The sequence below is a fragment of the Falco cherrug genome, chromosome 7, assembly GCF_023634085.1.
Source record: "Falco cherrug isolate bFalChe1 chromosome 7, bFalChe1.pri, whole genome shotgun sequence".
Lineage (NCBI taxonomy): Eukaryota > Metazoa > Chordata > Aves > Falconiformes > Falconidae > Falco > Falco cherrug.
The window spans coordinates 40,572,037-40,587,988 of record NC_073703.1 but is presented as its reverse complement, the minus strand read 5'-3'; the positions used below and the strand labels follow the sequence as shown (position 1 = coordinate 40,587,988).

At 42.3% G+C, this 15,952-nt stretch overlaps 1 protein-coding gene across 2 annotated transcripts in view; it reads left to right on the top strand.

The window, feature by feature from the left end:
* The window catches only part of TUNAR (TCL1 upstream neural differentiation-associated RNA), a 161,889-nt gene extending 154,992 nt beyond the window's left edge, over positions 1-6,897 (top strand). For both annotated transcript variants that reach the window (XM_055717387.1, XM_055717389.1), the window contains one exon: positions 5,991-6,897. In XM_055717387.1, coding sequence (XP_055573362.1) covers positions 5,991-6,176 — 186 coding nt within the window. In that variant the 3' untranslated portion in view covers positions 6,177-6,897. The remainder of the gene's footprint in view (positions 1-5,990) is intronic.
* Positions 6,898-15,952: the final 9,055 nt, after the last annotated feature.

The following is a 15,952-nucleotide window of genomic DNA, read 5'->3' as shown; positions in this document are numbered from 1 at the left end:
AGCAGCAGCCTGACGTGGGTTTATTTTCCTGCTTGAGGACTACATAAGTGCTTGTGTCCTCTCTCTGCTGAGACATCTCTTTTCTTTGGGCGCTGGTCTCTGCTCACTGCTGAGGAGTGTTATTGAACCTGGCTCACATTCCTGCTCTTTCTGGTCTTTTTTCTCTAATGAAAGACCTCTCCCTTGGCACCTTTCCCTGTCTCCCTCTCTCATTTTTCTTATGGCCGTTCTTTGCTTTTCTCATGTATTCTGATTTCTACCGTACATTAGTTGCTGCTCATTCCATTTCAATTAATCTGCTATTCACACGTACTGCACATTGCCTGTGCAAGCTGCTATGTCTGAATGAGCTTTTAGTGAAGTTTCTTATGGCCTCAGAGCTTCTTTTGGCCTTATCTTGCATTTACATGGTGCTTTTCAGTTCCCTGAAATCCAACGCTAAAAATAAATGCAAATGTGTGTCCCTGCACCCGCCAGTGCTTCTCTGAGCAGGATCTTGACTGACAGCTGACAACATACTATGTTAGTGGAGTTTAGGAGAGGACTTATCCAGTCAAAACAGTACAAGGGTTGGGAGTGGATATGAAGTCATCACAGGAGTGAGAATATGCCCATGTAATCCTTAGAAAAGGGACTGCCAGCGAGCACAAATGTGCGCACTGTTTGCCTTCCTCCCACAGATCAGGAGCAGCAGTGCAGCATCCACCGAACTGCCCTGCCTAGCATCTTGCCTGGAGGCTGTCCAGGACTTGCGCTGAGCACCCAACTTTCCCAAGTCTGCCCTTGGCTGAAAATGAGATTAAAATAACTTGTTAGGAGGAAAGGAGCAGAAGTCCAGTTGGCTGTGGTGTTCAAGTGGGGTTAAATCCTCCGAGCCTCCCCTCCTTGCTTGGTAATTCGAGCACTTTGTGAGATAAGGGAAGGTGTCAGTTCAGCAGCATCTGAACTCACACTCGGTTTTGTATGATTTCTGTTTGCTAATCAAAACAAGTTTCTGCTGTGTGTTTCTTATCCCCAGAGGGTGGAACTATCCTCAGAAAATTAAGCCTCTCTTATCTCTTAATGTGTCATCACAACTAATAGCCTGGGGACTGTAAACAAGTTTAAATATCAAAACAATTTGGCTGGTGATTGTCTGTGATTATGGATTAAGAATACTAAATTTGTGCTCGCTGATATTCAAGCTAGATTGAGTACAAGGAGCCAGATCCTCAGCGAGTGTAAGTGGAGCTCAGGGGAGGGAGACTGCTTTGTACCAGCTGAGCATCTGACCCTGGGAGCTTTTCAGAAGTTTTCGTTCCTGTCTTTCAAAGTGCCAGATAATACATGGCAAAACGGGGCTGGTCAGCACGAGTGGTGAGGGCCTCCGGCAAAGCCTGGACCATCCTCCCCTCCTCAGACTTCCCAGGAGCTCCGCTTCTGCCAGCCGCACACTCCACCCGAAGCCTTTTTGGGGAGCTCGTAAATAATGACTTAGAAGAGAAATTATTTAAGATTACAAAACTTTTTCAAGAGCTAGTCAAGGTGCCAGTGATTTCAAAAGCTGACAGATATGTTGGGACAGGTACTTCACGAGGGATGTGCTTTGTATCTTCGATGTGACAAACATACTGCAGTAAATTCACTAAAGTGTGCTTGCTGCTGCCTTTTCCAAAGCCCTGCCACTAAGCCATCACCTTTAGCTCAGTTGCTGTTCATGCTGAGAATGAAGAGACAAGTAAGGATTATCTCCTTTGGCTAGAAATGCTTTGCCTTGTTCGCTGGGCTGTTTGCAATGACAGTGGTGTACAACAGATCCCACAGATCTGGGGTGATGGTAGTGCGTATATTTTACAGCACTGCTGGATCTGAAATTTTCCATGTTAGTGTCTCCCTCTTTTGGAAGTATTTGTGAGGCCTGACTTATGTTATGGATCGTTCTCTGACATAGGCTGGGTGGTTCTTCAAAGAATCTCACAGGTGAGAAACTGAGGCAGAGGGAGGCTTAAAGTGGATTTCCTATAGATATCTAAGAATTCAGCGGTAATGCAAGGACATGAATAGCGCAAGGAGCGTCCTAACCACCGAACTGTCCTTTCCTCCCCTGTGCAATGCAAAATATGTGGAATACATATCTTTCCATGGCTAGCTTTTTGGAATACGTAGCTTTTCAAAAGGCTGATGTTAAGTTAATAATGAATCTTACAAAATGAAGTAGGAAACACAATAATTTTGATGTGGCAGGAAAGCACTTTCTTAATGAAGTAGTAAGTAAATAACAGGGATAGTTATTAAAGAGCTGGTAAATCTAGTACTCTCTATCCCTCCTGTCTCAGCAGTTCTAGCAGCAGTTCTGGGTAAGCAAAAGGAATGTTTCTGACAAGCATAAATATAAAAAGTATAAAAAATATAAAAGGAGTAATGTGTCATAAGAATCTTACAAATGTGAAACAATGTCAAAAAAATTAAAGCAATTTCCAGAAGAGAATAATAAAGGTTGAAAAAAAGTACCCAGAAAGCCAGAAAACTTCTTTATTTTCTTAATTGGTGTAATTATACTAAAACTGACAGCAAATATTTTCCCAGTAGCAAAAAAAACCCCCACACTTCAGCTATCCAAAATACTACTCTAAGCATGAGATCTGTGAAGGTTAAAGTCTTGAATCTAACATTAGGAGAGTGCTCCTCCTCTCCCAAGGTCAGTTCTTAAATGTGGAGAAGCAATTTTGATTCTGGTCTCCTCACAGTTCAAAGTCAACGCTTACCTCGATTTCAACAGTACTATATTTGGCAGAGTACTAATATAATTGCATTTGGTCCCAGACTTGTCCTGTTTGAACGTTAAATGCCTCTTAATACCAAGCCCACTGTGCTCGCTCTCTCTCGTAGTTTAGGTGATGTATTAAATGGTGAGCAGCCTGGACCTGCTGGAGCAACTCCTTCAGGGAAACTAATGGTGCCAGTGTCCACACTACACATGTTTTGGGGGTTTTACTTCAGATAAGCTTTTGTCTGGACCCCTGCTGCCATGAGCTGAAATCGATTTTATTGTTTTTATAGCACATGAAGAGCTCCTGGAGCACATCTTTGGGTGTAGTTTCACCCAAAAAGGATGCAGTTCATGCAGCCCCAGGCTGCATCATAGCATGAGCCAAACAAATAGAGAGCACACAGGCATGAATGCAGCAACTGAGATGATCTCCAAAAAAATCACATTTTTAGGATCTAGTGTCCTGAAAGAGTTTGACACTAACTTTATGCTTCACAGTTTGACTTTAGTAAGAAAAGATTGGGGATGTTAATAAGAGGGGTTCAGATGCCCTCATGCTGCCTCTGCTCACATTAATCCTAGAAATGAGATTGTCTAGTGCATGTGGTGCAGTCACCATGTCAAAGTTAAGAGTGTCTGTGGATGCAGTGCGTGTGCAAATCCACCCCACCTGGGGCTCTGCACTGTTCGCTGTGGGTTTATATTCATGTGAATGGGAAACTGCCTAAACCATGGGATGCAGAGAGGCCCACTGTACCTTCTCTGGCTTTTTTCAGAGCCAGAAGGGCTTGACCCACAAGATGCTTGGGTATGACCATATTTCTGTGGGAGCCAGAGTGCTGAATCAAGAGCGCTTGGCTCTTGTGGGAGCCAGTCAGCAAGGACTTCACCCTCCCTTCAAATCCTTGTGTTCCAGGCCTGGGATTTTATCAGATCATATTTGTGATCCCACTTGATTTTTCAAAGAAACAGTGAAATGCAAACATATGGCCAGAGGGAAAACCTCCCAGTTACTGAACGGGAAAAGAACATGATATCCAAATGACTCATGGCTTTGCGGGTGAAGTAGTGGCTGCGCACCATAGCTTGGGATGCGAGTTTGTGATCTGATGCCACACGGAGTGGATGTGCTTTGGTTGTGAGGTTAGTGTAAATGGCTTCAGTAGGAATTCTCCTGTGACTTCCCAGAGCCAATTTGCTTGTTAAGGTATCACTGACTGTATATGGTGGCAATTAATACGATAGGGAGGGCACTCGTCAGATGCAACCAAGCCGTCCCCTGGACACCAGCTGGGGGCAATATGACAAAGCCCTTCTGCTGCTAGAAGAGGTAGGTCCTGCAGGAGGAGTTGCGGGTGGCTGTGGCTGGAGGAACTGTGGGGACAGGGACGTTTCTGAGGGCTGGAAGGGAACCTGCAGCGGGGCCACAGGAGCCAGCATCCCTGAGAGGTACCTGGTGCCTCTGCAGCTTTGCTCTCCTGGGGCAGGTTACCTGAAGACCTGCTAGATGAGCATGCTCTGCTGTCTAATGCAGTATCCCTCGGCCTGGTGCCTCCTGCTCCTGCTGACTTGATTCTGTCATGGATACCCTCAGGTTACTGGCTCTTTCATTCTTGTTTTCCTCTGAATCACCTGGTGATGCTAAGGTAAAACACGTAAATGCTAACACAAGTGTAAGTATAAAGGCCAGTGGCACCTCCACAGGTCCCCGCTTCTGCCTTACTCACTGCTAATCACTTGTACCTGCTGAATTCAACCAGGACACCCGTTCTAGGAAGCTGCCAGTAGTTACTCACTGTCCTATATACAAACAACTTGCAGATGTGACCAAATGCAAGTTGCTTTGTCTGGATTCTCCATTTTTGCTCTCAGTCTCTCTGTCGCAGGGTTTCCTTACCTCTCCCAGTCCTTTCCACCTTTTGGTGCTCTGGTGGCTGCTCTACAGCTGTGCAGCCCAGGAGCTCGGTGGAGCTGCAGGTCAGGGCTCCCCTCTTGTGACATGTGCTGGGACGCACACACATGTGTCCGTGCAGATTGTGGCCTGTTCTCGAGGAGCGCTCATCACCCTGAACATCTGTGCTGCATGGGATCTAGCAGGTTTGCTCCATGGGTTACCAGAGGGAGGAATGAGGGAAGTGCCTGTGCCCCCCTTCTCCAAACAAACCCCTCTAAAAGGCAAGAGCTGTTGGGGAGCATTTTTTGCTGCATCCTACCACTGCTTCCTGCAGCAGGAACATCATAGGATATGGTTTACAGCTTGGGAGGTAACAGCAGGGCATTGCCGGAACCCAGCTGTTGGCAGATCGGTTGTCTTTGGGAAACCAGCCAACCTTTTTCAGTTTTCTGTGGCACTCTAGTTTGCCCATGAGAGCAAAATTTGCAGCATTAGATAAGCACAGATAAATAGAACTTATCCATTTTTACTTGAACAATCAAATGTTTACCCAGGTCTCAGAGTCTGGGTCTCTGGAAGACCAAGAGAGCTCCCTTGTTCGCGGCTCCAGCAGTGCCAGAAGTCAGGGCTGGTCCCATGTTTGAAGAATCCTCTTTTTTGAAGCAGAGGATGAGGCTGCTGCTTGGGAAATGGCTGTATTCTCCCTGCAGGCAGATCGATACACTTCAACTCACTGCACTGCAAGTAACTTTTCCTTGTGCATTAGGAACGAGGAAAATAAAAGGCAAGATGGATGTTATTTTGGTTTTGCTTCCATTTTGAATTATTTATTAGGAAGTCACGGCTGTCTTCCTTCTCAATAGGAGACAAAATGCCTTTGTCTTTGGTGATTTTTCCTATTAAAAAAGAGGTCTTCCCAGTTTTATTTCCCTCACCCACTTGCTTCTTGGAACTACAGTGTAAATCTAGGGTCTCCACAACTTGACGAGATGGTCTCCTGTAGCCCTAACGCAGGCAAAGTCCCCGCTGACGCTGGTGGAGTCACACCTCATCGGTACATTTCTGACCATTTTTATAACAACATCGCAGATGAGTTATATGTGTTACGGATGATTGCTGCCACAAAAGCAGAGTGTTAATGGAGGGTTATAAGTAATCTACAGGCTAGCTGAATTATCATTTTAATTAAGCATTTACTAAATAGCTAGTAAAAATATTAATACTTTCAAAGTGAATTCTTCATATGACGCATTATGGGGCAAAAATTCTTCAATTGGCTCCACTATTAATATGAGTTTGGAAACTCGAACTAACAATCCATTTTAATGTTTTTGTTCCTAAATCCAGGTTATCCTGAAAGGGAGGATAAAGAAACTGGCCACCAAGATGGTAATCACTAGTGGAAATGAAGAAGATAAAGGCAGTCAAGAAAAGGAAAGCAAGGAAGAAACCATCTTGGCAATGCTTGGAATTATTGGGACAATTCTGAACCTCATTGTGATCATTTTTGTGTATATTTACACAACACTGTAAACTAGAAGGCATGCAAATAGACCAGATAAAACAGCCATTAAAAGTGACGACAAACATTGCTGATTATTGACAAGTTGTTTAATCAGAATTGACTCTGTATTATATTAACACATCATAAAAGCACTGCCTGCAGGCAGCGAAGGCTGAAGCACAATTAATTTAACAAGACTTTTTCACACAGTAACAAGCTTAACTCTCTTGTCCTGCCTACTTCCTTTCAGTTTGGTTTTCAGTTTGGAAGAAAATGACTGCAATTATGTAAGTTGTAGCTTTGAAGAAATCCATCAGGGCTATGTTGTTTTAACACACTTTGGGTGAAAAAAAAAAAAAAAGAAAGAAAGAAAGAAAGAAAGAAAGAAAGAAAGAAGCTCTATGCTATATACAATTAGAAATGCATACTGTATACCCGCAAAGATTGAACTCAAAGATAGCTTCATAGCACAGATCACATGTCTGTTAGGTGAAATGACTTTTTTTTCTTGGTTTTCGCTTTTATTTACATTGAATCTGACAAGCTTTTTATTTAGAATGAACATATGGTGCAATCATGAAAAAAACAATTCCATTGACCAAGGTCTGCCTAAAACTGATAACATGTTGGGAGAAATACATTACATGGTTATTTTTCTTTTCTCATTTGCTTAACATTTGTGTCTGTTCATACCAGTGTTTATAAATATATATTTTTAATAAATGTGCTATATTTTTAGCATGAACCAAATATTTGGAGACACTTGTATTCATGCAGCTAAATTTTGTTTGATGAAGTGCCCTTCTTGACAATGGATGTTATTTTTCTCAGCAATTATACAGCAGTCTTGTTTGCAGCCCTCTCACTGTGGTCTGAAGCAAGCTCACATCATGCTCATATGCATGACTTGAAGTTGGAATGTCAGCTGAAAAGCATTGCTGCTTAATACGGGAAATAGCAAAACATTGTAAGGTGACCTTTGGAGACTGGTTGCAGAAAGCAGGCTCTATTTATAGTTTAAAAAAAAAAAAAAAAAAAAAAAAAAAAAAGCTAATGAAAGGAATATTGAGGCATCTCACAAAAATATTACAAAATTCACAGAATTTATGACTTTCAGAATCTGGTCACATTCTCTAAGTATTTATACTGAGAGAAGCCAGCAAAGGTTTATGCAGCTGAAAAGAGAAATTTAGAGAGCCTGTAGTGAGGGGCTTAAGCAAAATCGAGACTGTAAATATTTTAAATGTGAGGATCATTAGCACTATATGATTCTCTGACATGTGCTTTAACTGAGGTCAGTGCAGTGAAGTTGTATGACTTATGTTTTTGACAGGAATGTACAATGATGATGGTCACCATTTTTCTTCAGAGTTCAGTACCTATAAATATATGAAGCATTAAAAATATGAGAATTCAATTTTGCCTCAAGCTGCCTAAGTACGTTGCCCATTAACTCTGACATATCCTCTTAAAAAATTGTTTACTGACTTGTGGTTTGGATTGCATCCTCAGATGCACAAGGGGGATTACTATTGAAATCAGCTGGAGCTGTAAAAAATTTGATTCTAAAGTCTCAGTCCTGCTCCTCTGGAATCAGTAATAAGCTTTTTCACCAGTTCCTAGGGGCTAAGACTGGTGTCAAAAATATGGAATTTCATTGCAGGATATAAAAACAAGCCCAGAAAACCCTGAGGGGCACCTCTCATAAACAGAGGTGTTTAGTCACTTGTGGGTATCATACATTCAATAACAAATCCACTAGAAGAAGGGAAAAGGTCAGTAAATAAATAAAAATTAAATCCAAAATGAAAACTGAAGGAAGAAAGAATAGAAATTAATGAAAACATGACAGGGCGAGAAAATGAGCAGAGATTTGAACCAGCAGAGAACAGCACAGAAAGAAAGTGCCAAGCGTGCCGGTGTGGTTGAGGAAACATTTGTGTTTGGATGGTGCTGGTGGAGCTGCAGGTCCTGGAGAGGGTGAGAAACATTAGTGGAGAAACAGTTCAGTGGAGCTTGGTGAGGCAGATTTTGGTTTTTAATTTATAAGTTATTCACAAGTAATTATAAGGAATTAGCAAACTCTGCTTTTTGATCATCCTGAATGGGGGAAAAAAAAAAAAAAGGCTAAAATATACTTGCCTCCACTCTGTATTTTTTCTTCTGGGTAAACTACTGCTGATGGCAGCATGTGGCAATGGCATTGGTGCTTATGTCCCAGAGCACACCTGCACGTACCCCAGCCACCAGGCCAACGCCAGCTTGCCCCTTGTGCTGGCAGGGTCCTGTGTCTGCAGATGTTTCTCTCGAACCTCTCCTTCTCCTGAAAACACCAAAGCAATCTTCCTGAGGCTCATATCTGTCTTCTGGAGGGGAAGCCTGGGAAAGGGCAGTGTTTGAGTCAAGAGATGGAGTTCTGATGCCTGATATTTCTTTGCCTCCCTCTGTGTCAAATGATACTACTTGTCATCATCTTGTGGCCATGAAGATGGTTAATGAATGAAATTTCATTAAGTACTTCTATTAATGTTACAAATTATAGCTCTGCATTGTAAAACAACATATAACACACCCACCCCCCTAAAGCATCAACTTTTGCTGCTCATCACAGTTACACTCCTTCAGACACACGGATGGGTGGCATCTTCAACAAGACAGGCAGTGCAAATAGCCCAAAGGTGCTTAAGCTGGACTGGTGGATCAGGAAGCCTGAGGACTCTGTGTTTACTCTGCCTTCCCCAACAGAAGACCCATTAGGGGACGAGTTTCCAGCTGCGGGTGTGCTGTCCTTTGCCTGTTAGTCTTGGCGTAGGCAGCGTGTTCAGCTGCCTACCACCCTGCGCCCTCCACAGCCGTGTGCCATGTGCTTTGCCACAGGGCTTTTACTGCACTCTGAAATAGGAAGAAAGGTTTATCTCATTCCATAAACAGTTTAACACTTAATATTATAATTTTACAGGTTTCTGTTCACAGATAGTTCTAGAAATATCCTGGGGCAGGTACTTCTTAAGTAGATTCATTATGTATTCATTTAAATAAAAATGAAGAGTTTTCTTCAAGGGCAATTTCTTTACCTTTTATTTGGTATTCATGAATACTGATATGGGAAAAGTATGTTTTCAAGAATGACTGTGGAAGGGAAATGTTTTGTACAAAGATCTGAAAGTATGCCGACCAGGCAGCTGCACGCAGACCTGCTTTCTGCCGAGTGCCAGCTGGAGCCAAGTTACCCTCATGCTTCTCTACGTGAGCAGTTTTCAGCATGCACCTGGAAGAAATACTCAACCGGGTAACAAATATATTGTAGATACCTTATAGGCAATAACTGCAGTAAAAATAGTTGAATAAAACTTCTTATTACAGGTGCTGAATGATAAATCTGCTTTGGCAGGGAAATAGCTGATAGTCTCATTTTTGGCTTGGCTTGGCTTGTAATGCAAATAATTTCCAAAGTAAATTTTTAAAAATAAAATATTACTCCATTAGTGACAGGAAATTTCATGTTTGCATTTGAGTAGAAGGAAATTAATATCCAGTGTCTTAATAAGATATGAAAACATCAACTTTTGCTTCTGTCAACTAAGAATAAGATTGTATTTTTAAATTATCATCCTATATAGTTTGATGGTTTGTGTTATGGGAGTCAAAGATATTTTCCTGAGGTGACAGGAAAGTGACATTCTCCTTGCTAGTGTCAGATGTGTTGTCGGGTAGGTACAGAAGACTTTCAAGAAAGAAGAAGATAAAACTATTTACGTTACATTATGCACACAACCAAGTGGAGAGAAAGAAGAAAGGCTACCGCTCTCACCGGTGGTTCCTATAATTGCCACTGAAAGTTCATCATCTCGGGAATCACATCTTCATACAGGAATATATCTTCTTGTGTGCTGCCTGACAGGGCAGTCTTTTCAGTTACGTACCTTTTGCTCCTTCTGCCTGCAGCTCTGCAGCAGTGTGCAGCTCGTTGCACTTCAGGACAGTTTTTACATGTACCCAGCTTGGGACCCTCTGGAAGCTGCTGTTTTGATTTATTGTGGTGTAAAGGTCTACCATATCATTTTAAGGACAGTCAGTGATCGTCTTTGTGTTATTGTCTGATAACCTAGTAGATACTGTTCTAGTTGAATTCCCAGACCCATCCCTCCCCTGGCCCACAGGTAAAATTTTGATTCAGTAGGCAGCCAAATACAAGAAAAGCTTCAGTTAAGTTGTGATAAAACTTTAGTATGACGCATTGCTTAAGTCCAAGTATCTTATACTTCCGTTTAATCTATATCCTAGAGCTCACCTCAAATGCTCCAGGGTCTCATCCATGTCAGGAGGTCTCATCATTGCTGAGTGAGAACTGATGTTTCAGAGTGCATTGTGGCATAAGCAGAGAACTTGGCCCAGAGAGGGGAATGGGGATAAAAAGTAACTCAATTAAAACTCCAGGGAGGCAGCACTGCAGAATTCACTAAATAGTCTGAGAATTGGCTGGAGTACCTTGTTTCTGGTTAGCCAGTATTTTGAAGAAAAAAATATTATTGTTCCTTGGAAAGTTTCTGGAAGAAATATGTCTAATTGAAAGAAAGAACCTCAGTGAAAATGTTTCAGCAGCAATTTCCAGCTGCAGCCTTCCAAAGAAAACACTGACCAGGCCTCCGAGTGACTCTGGCTTGCTTCCCAAGAGTACTTTTTGGCAGCCTAGGAACTCACTGCACATATCCGTAAACACCTCTTTTTTTTTTGGTTTGGGTTTTTTTTTTTTGCTGAGAGGGTTTGTCTTCTTTGGAGCAGAATGCACAGATTTACAAAGATTTACAAATGTAAGGAATAGTACATTATGCAGTGGGAAAAAAAAAAAAATCTGTTCACATTTATTCCCAGCAGATACCCTGCAGACACCCTGCAGAACCTGCGCTGCTTGCATGAATGGGTGTGCATTTTGGAGGCTCTTCCCAAAGGGTCTTACAAACTCAGCGTAGCTCTCCTTCCCCACCACTGATCCAAGAGAAACAAAACCTGTCCAGCGTGGAAACCCTTACGCCAGGCTGAAATCCCACGTGCATCCATATGAATTTACCTACATATGAACCATCTGGTATCCAATAAGACTCTCATTGTCTTAAGCATTAGGTTTGCTTATTTCCATTTCAGCTGGGGACTCAGATGGTGAAAGGTAATTTGTAGGGTTGAAAGCACCCAACCGTTCCTTATGATCCAACTTTATATAATATAGCCTTTACCTAAAAGGTGCCTGTTCATCCTGAAATATGCCTGTGCAGTGCCATGCGCTCAGCGCACAGCCCTCCGTATGCAGTCTCTCACAGACAGAGCATCCGTGACTGCCAGTGGGGGTGGGTCTGGGCTGTAACTGGCCCCTGCAGCAGGGTTTTGTACCAAAGCCTGGATCCCAAGTCAAGCTCTGTAGACCAACAGGACATCCTGCCTTGTTCACAGATGGTACTTAGCTATGCTTACGGCACTGGGATCCTTTCCTCTGCAAGCAGTACAAATTCAGCCTAACGTGGTCCTTGTGGCACTCCTCTCGTGGCAGCTGCAGAGCTTCCTTCCACCTGGGTGAAAGCAGCTTTGGGCTTCCCTAATGTAAACTAGGGAGCAAAGTCCCTCCTGCAGGGCAGGAGGAGCAGCAGGAGCATCCATTTCTTGCTGACAACAACCAGGTGACTTGCCTGGAGTGCTGATGAGGACCATTTTCCATCCTATCATCCTACATAGCATGGGAAATGCAGGTTTATCACCTGGGCTCTGGGTTCTTCACAGGCTCAGTTACCAGTTAGACCCAGGCAGATTTGTCTTATGATGCTGAGAATTTGTTATACTCAAATGCCTCCTGGAGCCAGGTCTTCAGGAAACAAAGTCCCTGGTATCTTAATGTGGCCTTGATATCGTGCAGACCTCATCATAATGAGTCTCAGTCAGTCAGTCTCTGGTGGCAAGGTGTTGCTAGTCTAGCATTAGCAAGGGACACCAGACGGGAGCCACGGTGAGCCAGAGCTGGAGCAGAGGAGGCTGGCTGCTTTCCACGATACTTACCTTCTTGAGGAGCAGCAGTGTTATGGTGGGTTGATGTTGGTGGTGGGTAAATGCAATAAAATGATTGTGTAGCAGAGGTCTGATTTCTCACTTTCAGTTCCTGCAGACTCAATGGGAAAGACTTTATAAATAATTCTGGCTTTGTCAATTTAAGATATGGATTAAAATTTACTATATATGTTTTCAGATTTTAATGTGCTGCTTTTTTTCCCTTACCAATCAATTCAATTTCAGTTTTGCAGATACTACTCTTATTTCTCTAATAACAATGGCTAATGCAAAAATGTTGGTATTGGATGCATAAGGAAGAATGAAGATGACATTGTCAATGTTTAAATAATTTGTTATTGTGGGCAGGAAAAGATAGTGGTTTTCTTTGCATCCAGTGAGCATTGTTAGTAGTATTTTTATAATAATTAGATACCATTATTTCTGGAGCCTAAAGGAATTCTGTGGGATGAAGTTTCATCATTACAGTTGTACTTTTTCAAACAAATGTCAGCAGAGAAACATATGAAATGTTTGCATTAGCTAAAAGAAAACAAAACTGTATGTCAGACATGCAATTTTAGCAGATTAAAACCCAAAAGTAAGACCAAACAATTATCATTCTTACACTCCTGTTGACACTGCGTAATATACACCAGGCCATAATTTAGCTACTCACCCTGCTAAAACTCTGCGTGTACATAACAGATTGAGGGGTAAGTTCTTTTACCGTTAATATGCATGTGAATATGTATTTGCAGGTTTGGGCCATTAGCTGACAGCTGACAACTCAGCTATAGCAACAATGCAACTAATCAGACAGGGAAAAATACAAAATTTCCGGTACAATGAGCTATTTCTCTTTGCCTCATTGACCTTAATTTCAGCTGATCTGTTTGAGACTGTATGATTGATGAGAATGACGCTAGAGCCTGCCTAACATAGCCAATGAAGGGATCAAGACAATGGAGGAATATTCAATCTACATTTTCCATCAGAAACTAGGCATTTCCTTAGACTGCTTCAAAAAAATCTCAGTGCTGAATGTTTTACATTTTCCTTTATATGATTCACCATCAGCCAACATGCTAACTCATTAGTGGCTTTATCATATTTCTGTTTGATGGCGTAATAATATTTATGTACAGATTCACTGAGCTGTGCAAGCACTAGTAAATGGATGTCACGTTTTAAAGTTTTATAAGCCTGTTTCTAGTACATACTGATCTCCTGTTTTAAACATCAAGAAGAGAAATATAACCACATCATTACAATAACACACAATTATGCAAACCTCACTACAAGTATAAGTATATAGCCATTTACACAAAACAGGGGGTCTTATTTCTCAAGCCTGTTGCTATGGCCAACCCCAAGTGACCCAGATGCTGTGCTGAGTAAAAGTCCTAGAAGATTAGTTTCTTCTGATTTTAGAAAAAATATTTCATCTGTCAAACTCAAAGCAATGCATTGCACTGCCTTTGCAGTTTACAGAGCAAGGCAAAGAAAATTTGATTGACCATAGGCGGTGCTCAGCTCCTGGCTGACCTTCCCCTGAGGGGCAGCAGCCCTTGGAGCACCCTGACACATAGTGCCCACCGTCCTTTATACCTGATGAAAGGCAGTAATAGGCAATTAAGTTTCCAAAATCTGAAATATCACCGTTACTAATGTGCCTGTTCATTGGTGCAAAGGTGTAAAATGACATCAGTTATTAGCAAGGCAGTAGCCAAACACTAGCACAACTCAACAGAGCACCTTTGCTGTTGTTTGGACGTGAAAAAACCCAAACTTGGGGCTTTCTTCCCACTGCTGTGACTTCCCATCATCAGAGATGCTGGAAAAACACTTTTTCTACCCATTGAGTATTTGTTATGCTTTGAAATGGTTTTTGATCTGAGCTGAAGCAAAATCCTCAGCAGTTCAGAGGTTGTCACAGAATGGCATTTAGAAATAATTGTTTGTTGTACTTCAGTTTTATATGTTTTAAACATATTTTGGTTTGGCTGTTTTCCTTTTCTTAACAGACAATTAATTTCAGACTGAAAAGTTGTTTCCAATTAAAATCAAAACTCTGTTCCAAAAAGCTATACTGCTTTGCCGGCCTTTTTCCTGAATTAATTTTCATTGACATCAAAGACATTCTGCGTAGAAAAAAACCCCAACAACAAAACCCAACCTTTTTGTTGAATTATCTCCTTCATACCAAAAACTACCTGGATTATGATGTTCAGGCCAACTTTCTTAATCATCAGTAGTCCTTGTGTGTGTGGTAGAAGGTATCAAATAAAGACTCCCAATTCACTATGATTTCTCCAGTGATCTTTGCCCATTTCTCCACTTACTTTCACAAAGCTAGATGGTACCTCTCTGGGCCAGCAATAAACCCCACAGCACTGGTACTTTAACCCCAGCTTCACACTTTCCTCCCTGAGGTGGCTGTCCCCTTCATACGCGGTCCAGACCAGAGCCTGTGCCCAGGCAGCTGGGACCCTCAGCTGTGCCTCCTCACCAGCACCGATCTGCTCTGGGGATGCTGTCCCATGAACAAACAAAACTGCTCAGCAAGAGGGAGCGCTGGCTGCAGGAGCCTTATAAAAATTGCTATGTGAATCAGCAGAGTATTCTTTACTTTAAAACGAGTATTTAGCAATGAAATTATTTTATTTTGATTTGCATTTTGCTTTTTTTGGTCACTCATAAATCTTTTGTAAACCAAGACCTTTGGGAACACTAAACTGAGGTGGAAAATGAGAGGCTGTGAGATGTCTGCTTGCTGTTGACAATGTAGTGAATCTTCAGAGGAGCAAAATTCAGCCTGCGAGCACACAGCCGCCTCTGCCTCATGCCTGGCTGTTGGCCACGTTGTCTCTCATGCTCTCAGAGGGAGTGAGGGGTGCATGCACATTTTTCCCATCCTAATTGAGTTACATGCTCAGCTGGCTTTGCTGTGGTGAAAGCAACTATGGCAAGGGCCAGGGCATCAGGGGAACATAGCTGGGGTGTCTCTGGGCTTTGAAAGTTTTCTGTTCAGCATCAAATCCCTGCTGCATTCAGTAGCTGCCTCATGTTTCCATGGAGCTTATCTACCACCCACTAGTACCAGAGCTCCCCATTTCATGCAGCTCAGGTTATGATTTCAGAGGGGAAACTTGTCACATCTTTGTTTGTCAGATACAGCTTTTTTAGATACTATGCTGAAGAAGCAAAAATAAAACGATGTCTAATATAAAAGAGAAAAGCAGCCAGTGATTTCTTAGGGTGCCCCTGAATGTCCCTTCTCAAAATATATCCTTTTAGAGAAGTGGCTCAGGAGCACTTTGAAGGGCCCTTGGCAGCATCTGGTGTGATTCTCATTCCCAGCAGTGTCACCACTGCTCCAGATCAAGTGGACTGAAAACGTGCCTTCCTGAATGGGACTATGCTATCTCCTCTGGGGTTGTTGTGGGATGCTGCAATTCCCCACTCTCCGCATTTTCCTTTATGCATATTTTCCTATACATAGAACAGAACAGAGCAAGACAGAACAGAACAGGATAGAACAGAACAGGATAGAACAGACTAGAACAGAACAGGATAGAACAGACTAGAACAGAACAGAACAGGATAGAATAGAGTAGTTCAATTGGAAGAGACCTACGACAATCACCTAGTCCAACTGCCTGACAACTATAGGGCTGTCCAAAAGCTAGGGCATGTTATTAAGGGCACTGTCTAAATGCCTCAGGACCTCCCTCTCCACTTCCCCTCCTTAGGAAGCTGTAGAGAGCAGTGA